Source organism: Drosophila erecta, unplaced genomic scaffold, assembly GCF_003286155.1.
Source record: "Drosophila erecta strain 14021-0224.00,06,07 unplaced genomic scaffold, DereRS2 tig00000021-arrow-pilon, whole genome shotgun sequence".
In the NCBI taxonomy this organism is placed as follows: domain Eukaryota; kingdom Metazoa; phylum Arthropoda; class Insecta; order Diptera; family Drosophilidae; genus Drosophila; species Drosophila erecta.
In genome coordinates this window covers 621,521-628,463 of record NW_020825198.1, presented here as the reverse complement: position 1 = coordinate 628,463, position 6,943 = coordinate 621,521, and the positions used below count along the sequence as shown (strand labels likewise).

At 43.6% G+C, this 6,943-nt stretch overlaps 1 protein-coding gene across 1 annotated transcript; it reads left to right on the top strand.

Moving 5' to 3' along the window:
• The first annotated feature begins 4,871 nt into the window (after positions 1–4,871).
• On the top strand, positions 4,872–6,348 carry LOC6545078 (rhythmically expressed gene 2 protein). The gene is made up of 3 exons (XM_001970998.3): positions 4,872–5,211; positions 5,269–5,357; positions 5,779–6,348. The coding sequence occupies exons 1-3, from the start codon at positions 5,054–5,056 to the stop codon at positions 6,312–6,314; spliced, it is 783 nt and encodes a 260-aa protein (XP_001971034.1). The 5' UTR covers positions 4,872–5,053; the 3' UTR covers positions 6,315–6,348.
• Positions 6,349–6,943: the final 595 nt, after the last annotated feature.

Below are 6,943 nucleotides of genomic sequence, written 5' to 3'. Positions count from 1 at the left end.
ACCAAATTAGAAACTTGGAGCGAGCAGCTCATTTTTCGTCGGCTAAAAGTAGCGAAAAACTCTACTAGAAAGTCTGCCTTAATGGGTTTAGCCAAACTCAGGAAATTCGGTGATTCAGCGCCTTCAAACTAAAAGCGAACGAAAAACTTGAATTTGGAAAATAAATGTTTAAAATGCAGTCCGAGGTGATGGTTTCTTCTAGACACGTTTATCTGTTTATAGAATAACAAAGGGGAATCCTACAAGGGGCAAACAAATGTACAAATGTCCGGGCAAGACGTACACCTCCCTCCGCTTCCTCCCCCGCAAATTTTATTTAAAGTTCCTCGGGTGGGGGGCGCTTGGCCATCACTCCAAATGCCTTTGTATTTCTTCGCTTTCGGGGAGCAATGTCTGGGAATGCCCAACGCCGTCGGGTTGGCGAGTGCCCCTCGGTCGGCGCAGGAATGCGACGTAGGCGTCCCCCATTTTCGGATGATAGTTTGATGCTTGTGCAGATGGGAAAACTTGAATAGAACGCTCTTACGAGCCTACGGAGATGTTGTAGGGAAAAACACAATAGTATAACGATACTTAAACATTTAAGAACACAAATGCAGCCAAATGTGAGCCATGTAGCGAGATAAGTTGACAAGAGAAATTTAAAATTAAAACTTATTTGTTTTGTATTTACTTGGGCATCGTCCTAAAACTTTTTCCCAAGTGCAGGGCGGCTGACTGAATCGTAAAGATGCTGTTGTGGCACATATGCATTCCGTTCATCCATATGGGGGATGGATTGCCGAAGAACCAAAAAAAACCATAACTATGGCCCAATCACTACAACTCAATCATCGGTCGAAAATAGCAAATTTCTCCCAAGATTCCATCCATTTCCCTCCCGTATTTCTGGAAGCCATTGAGGGCTCCAACTGCCGGAAGAGCACCCCAGTCACGCGGATCCACCCACCTCATCCCGCCATTTGCCCAGATTCCCTACAGAAACGCTGAAGAGATCTCCCCGTGATTTAGGAACACTAAATCCGAGCCGACATGGGGGAGAGAAAATACGCGCAAAGGTGAAACTCCAGCGGGAATGTTCTATTTCGGGCATACCGGAACTGAAAAACTTTCTATCTTTATTTACAGGGGAGGATTCCATTGGAATGATCTTCTGCGTGCTGTTCCGCATGCAGCTTCTGAAAGAATTTCTCTTTTTCAGAGCGCTGTAGCCCACATTTCGGTGTAATAAAATGCAAGCAATGGTGATAAATCGCGTGTTTACAACATTATATTAAAATAAACACAGATTTGTCACTGCTAAAATAGGTCAGTTGAAATCGAAGATGTAAGACGAATTTACAATTTCAGAACTAACGAATCATACGCCCAGTGCGCTTTCAAAATAAACGAGTGTGAATAAATTGAGGAACTATTCAAGCTCGGAGTTCTAAGAAAATTATGAAAAACAGAAGCACCTTTGTCACACAAATAACAAGTTCGATAGGACACGGTTGAAATCCCGAACCCAACAGCACCACCCCGAAGTATCGTATTTCACTCCCGACTTCGGTTCCCATCAGAATCAGGATCAGAATCAGAATCAGAATAAGAACCAGAATCAGAGTCAGAGGCATTTTGGCAAACAGGGCAAAGGGGCTAGGCCCGTTGATCTTCACCGATTTCCTGCCGATCGCACGTAATTGGGTGTCCCGCTAAAAAAGTCATAATCACCTGTCCATCCTTTATCACGGCAAACCCGTACAGACAACTTTGGGAAACCGATGCTGGGCCCAAAAGTTTAAAACTCCGTAAGCGATTTTTATGCACCAAGTGCATTCGGACCTGGCAGCAAAGAAAAGCAGAATCAGGCAGAACAGAACAGAACAGAAAGAAAAGAAAAGAACAGAGCCGAACACAACAGAAAGACCAAAGACAAATTCCTGCGTTTTTCCAGGAATTCACTCAATAAACTCAAACAAAACCCAAACATTTAACAAACGAGCCCCAGCCACAGCCACAGCCACAACCATATCCACATCCCAGCCAGACGACGGCGAAGATGCTGACCAATACGGAAGGCGAAGATGAGGATGAGATGGGGGCCCCAAGCGGGGAATTCTGGATGGAGATGGGGTTGGGAATGGGGATGGGTACGGGGGACGACTACGATGCGAAGCGCTGAGCAAAACACAAAATAAACCAAAAAGCAGCCCAGGAATTTCAAACAAGAACACCATGGTGTTGTCGCACTCCACGAGCTTGGAGCTGTGAATGCGAAACGGACGGTCATAGACCAGAGTAAAGAGTGTCCTTCATCGAAATAAATACCCTTTACCCTAATAACAGGGAGAGTCATAGGAATAGTGTGTCCAATCTCAGTTAGAAATTAACAGGACACATTCATACATAGCACATAAAGTGCACCCTTCAGTTTATATTCCTGTGACCCAAATTATCCCGAAAATGCTGTTTCACTAGATCCTCGGCTACTTAATGAACCCGGCTTCTCCTAGAGCTGTGGCGTCCGAAAAGGAGAGCTGGCGAGTTGGGGAGGTGGCTCTGGCCATTCTAGTGGGCGAGCAGACGCAGGATGGCGGATCCCATGGCGGTTTGGCTGCATTCCAAGTCACACAGAACCAAACAGAATCGAATCCGAAGAGCAGAAAGAAGTGGCTGCAGTGGAGGCAGCCAAACCTAATCCGACGACGACGACGACCCAACTCCGATGAGATGAGGAGTTGTCGTGCCAGGAGAAACAGGAGAAGCTGCCTGCAGCACAGGGTTTAGCTTTTATGCACGGCTAGAAAATATTCTCACTGTGTTGTTTTCATTCAAAATGTTTTTTGAATAATAATTGTTTGAAAATGAATTACAAATTAACATCATAAAAATCGTTGATTGTGTGTGCAAAACAAAAGGTGGCCTATGCAGAATGATTAGCTGATGTGCACTGTCAAAAACACTAGTGATCAATCTGCAGGTCTTTCAAAATATTTGCTTGGTTGAGCTTATACTTTTACGACTTTGGCACCTTTACATTAAATTTCATAAATTGTATCTCTCTTACGTAGCATGCATATGAACTAAGAATAAATTGTTAGTCAATGAACATGGGAGTATTTTTTATTTGGTTTGCAAATATTTTATATCAGTGTAATGACGCTGGCGCTGCTGGTGCGGTACTTTTGCTGCTGCAGCTTCTAAAAACTCCACTAAAAATTATTTATTAACATGGTAGAAATTCGCAAACAGGTTAAAACGACCAATCAAAGCGGCAAGAACAGCAACAACAACAGCAACAACAAAAGCGGCGGCAGCCAAAGACCCAAAGTGCAGATAATATTAAAAGGCAGTCAGGCAGCCAGCCGGAGTTGCACGAGGATCGAGGGACCGGGTGGCGATGGGGGTATCCGAAGGGGGTTTCGGGGCAACTGGGGGCGGAGGAGGCGGAGGAGCTTTGGCCCCGACTTCCAAGCCAGACACATTTCGAAAAGGGCCAACACGAAATTCCAGGGGAGTCGTTGACTCGCCTTCGGTTGGTTACTTTTCTTGGGAAAGTTTTTGTTGAAAGTTGGACAGTAACTGAATGTTGCCGTTTTTGTTATTTTTCAGCTCGCTTTCTGCAACCGCCAGAGAGCCAAGTTGGGCTGCGGCGATAAGGTGGCGTAGAGCAGAGCAAACAAGCTTTGTAGGTGGTAATCAGCGGAGTTGCACCTCCAAAAGGTCTGCAGACCGCGGCAGACTCGGGAAAATCCGAAATGCGGATAATTTACATTCTATGAATCAGGGCTGGTCGACTTCGTGATACATTTAAAGATCGCTTTCCAAGGCTCAGAATCCTTTTTTTGTTTACCCAAAAAGTGTAGAATTATTTGTATTATCAAATTTTCTGACTACTTTTTTGTTGGGAAATTCCCTTTCCCGGCAGTTCGAGTTATGGCATTTCGGACAAAGTCCAGCATTCCTAAATACCGATCAAAAAAGGAAAGACAAAAAGAAACCGACAATTTGACAAGCAGAATGCAAGGAATTTCAGGATCCCTTTCCAAAGAAATCCGACCTCAAGTCGTTAAATTCGTGTATTATTTATAGCCAAATCGAATGGAATTGGCCAATGACATCGCAGACAGGGTGCACCCAAAGTAATTTGTGGAATGCCGAAACTCTTTTATAATTAAGTTACTTTTATCACCGATAAAATCATATAAGGGAACACAACTTCGTGTGAATTGTACCAACTAACAAATTGTAACCAATTAACAAAGGAAATTCAAATTATAATTAGTTTTCACTACTTGGGCCTGTTCGACTTGTTTGGACAAATCGTTTTTGAATTTGCCGCCAAACATTTTGTGCCGTGGCGCCATCTAGTTGGAAATAGTGTGACTACAGTTTTAACAGAGCTCTGTAGTTAGCAGAAAAAGTAAGCCGAGACTCCCACCGACTGTAGACCGCCAGGTGGCGCATACAAATCAAATCATTTGAATATTTGAAATTTTGTTGCTTTGTTTATTTTCTATAATTCAACTGAATTGAATTAAAATGAAATAAACATTTTGCAGGTTCTTTCGTTAGATGAAAATTATGGAATCATGGAATTGCTCAACACTGAGGAGAAAGCGCATTGTTTACAAAGAACACTATGAAAAGACTAAGAAATCGATAAGAAAATTGTTCTTATCTCGTTAACAGTATTTGCTTCGCCGGGTAATCAGTGCAGATTGCAGATCGATACTAATTTGACAACATGAAACCAGAGATAACCGCAGCACTCGGTGGAGCTAAAGTGCCATTCTAATCCGGTTCGGCACAAGCAAACATATGTATGGATGTTTCGATGCTCCGAGGTCCGATTCGATTCGATTCGATTCCATACGAAGCCCTCGGAATCGGAATCTGGGGGCAGCAGCTGCTGGTGATAACGAAGCGGATCGGCTTTCGTACAAAACAATAACAGAATGCCCCCAGCTCACGTAGTACGCCGGCTGATTTCAGTCGCCAACGTTCGACGAGAGTCGAAAGTCAAGAGTTCTCGAGCGGCAGAGATTCAGATTCAGAGATTCCAGGCAAGATGCGCAGCCTCAGCCGCTTTCGCCTCATAACCTTCGATGTGACCAACACCCTGCTCCAATTCCGAACCTCCAAGGGCAAGCAGTATGGCGAGATTGGAGCCCTTTTCGGAGCCCGGTGCGACAACAACGAGCTGGCCAAGAACTTCAAGGCCAACTGGTAGGAGGCACCGTCACCATGTGGTGTATGCTCCAACTAACCGATGCGTCTTTTCAGGTACAAGATGAACCGTGATTATCCCAACTTTGGGCGCAACACCAATCCCCAGATGGAGTGGCAGCAATGGTGGCGTAAGCTGATAGCAGGTGAGTGCCCGCAAAGTGTTTGTCTGCTCGGTGATAAACTTCTGGGCTGTTCCAAAGTGCATTTGGCGCAATCGCTACTAGAACTTCTCTCAACAAAAATTGCTAGGAACACCTCTTACTAGGTAGCAAATGACACAACTATTTTTATGATTTCAAGTACAAAACTTAACGATAAATCTATTTGAAAACTTTACATTAGGCACATTAGCTAAAAGTTGAAGACGTCAACAACGATGGATTAGAGAGATTAGAGATTAATGAAACTGCTCTTCTAATGCAAAGATCACACTAGCGTTTTGGACCTGCTAATTTCTGTTGATTAGAACTGTTATAAACTCTATTTCACATCACCCAAGTGGTTTTAGGTTGATACATTCATAGATACATAAACACTAACCACAAACTGACGTTTTACCTGCAGGAACTTTTTCGGAGAGTGGAGCGGCCATACCCGACGAGAAGCTGCACAACTTCTCCAACCACCTAATTGAGCTCTACAAAACGTCCATTTGCTGGCAGCCGTGCAACGGCAGCGTGGAACTCCTGCAGCAGCTCCGCAAGGACTTGAAGCCGGATAAATGCAAGCTGGGTGTGATAGCCAACTTCGATCCTCGGCTGACGACCCTGCTGCAGAACACCAAGCTGGATCAGTACCTGGACTTCGCGGTCAACTCCTACGAGGTGAAGGCCGAGAAGCCCGACCCCCAAATCTTTCACAAGGCGATGGAGAAGTCGGGTCTGAAGAACCTCAAGCCGGAGGAGTGCCTTCACATTGGGGACGGACCAACCACTGACTACCTGGCCGCCAAGGAACTGGGCTGGCACTCGGCGCTGGTGCACGAGAAGAGCTACGCATATCTAGTCAAGAAATACGGCGAGGACATCGACCGAGATCATGTCTTTCCTAGTCTCTACGACTTCCAAAAGAAGATATCTGACGGCGCAGTTGTCTGGTGATTGATTGTACACACATTAAATTAGTAAAACCAAACCAGTCCGACTTTTACTTGGAATGGGTTGTGAAGCATCGAAAATGGGATATGTATAGTAGGATTTTAAACCAGCCTTTCTCACCTATCGAGCGCCAACCCATTGAAATTCACCACACACATAATTATCTCAGACAACAACCAGAAATTTATCGAACGACAAAATTGGAAATATAATTACGACTCGAACGAAGTACGATAACTCTGATTTGTACCAATTCTGCAAAAAACTATTTTTTGATGTTAAAAAAACCTAAAAACTACGATAACACCAGTTAAAAGTGTCACAAAAAGTGTTTTTGGCAGCTGATTGTTTGTACTAACTATCCGTGTCACTTTCCAGCTGATTTGAAAAAAAAATTTTTTTTTCAATTTTTTCAATTTTTATAAGGGGTAACATCATGATTTTTTTCAAAAAATCGAAAAAAAATGAAAATTTTTGGATGTTAACGCCAATAGTGTGGATCAAAGCGGAATTCAAATACGAGTCGAAAAAGGTATTACATTCAAGATTTGGGCCAATATTTTCAATGCTGTAAGCAAATTACTGTTTTTTTAAACCAAAAATCAACATATAGCAAAATGAGGGTATATTTT

Excerpts from the sequence above, each read along its gene's own strand:
- LOC6545078 (XM_001970998.3), top strand. The coding sequence starts at position 5,054 with ATGCGCAGCCTCAGCCGCTTTCGCCTCATAACCTTCGATGTGACCAAC. Across the intron at positions 5,212-5,268 it reads AAGAACTTCAAGGCCAACTG|GTACAAGATGAACCGTGATT; the intron begins GTAGGAGGCACC and ends GCGTCTTTTCAG. Across the intron at positions 5,358-5,778 it reads GTGGCGTAAGCTGATAGCAG|GAACTTTTTCGGAGAGTGGA; the intron begins GTGAGTGCCCGC and ends TTTTACCTGCAG.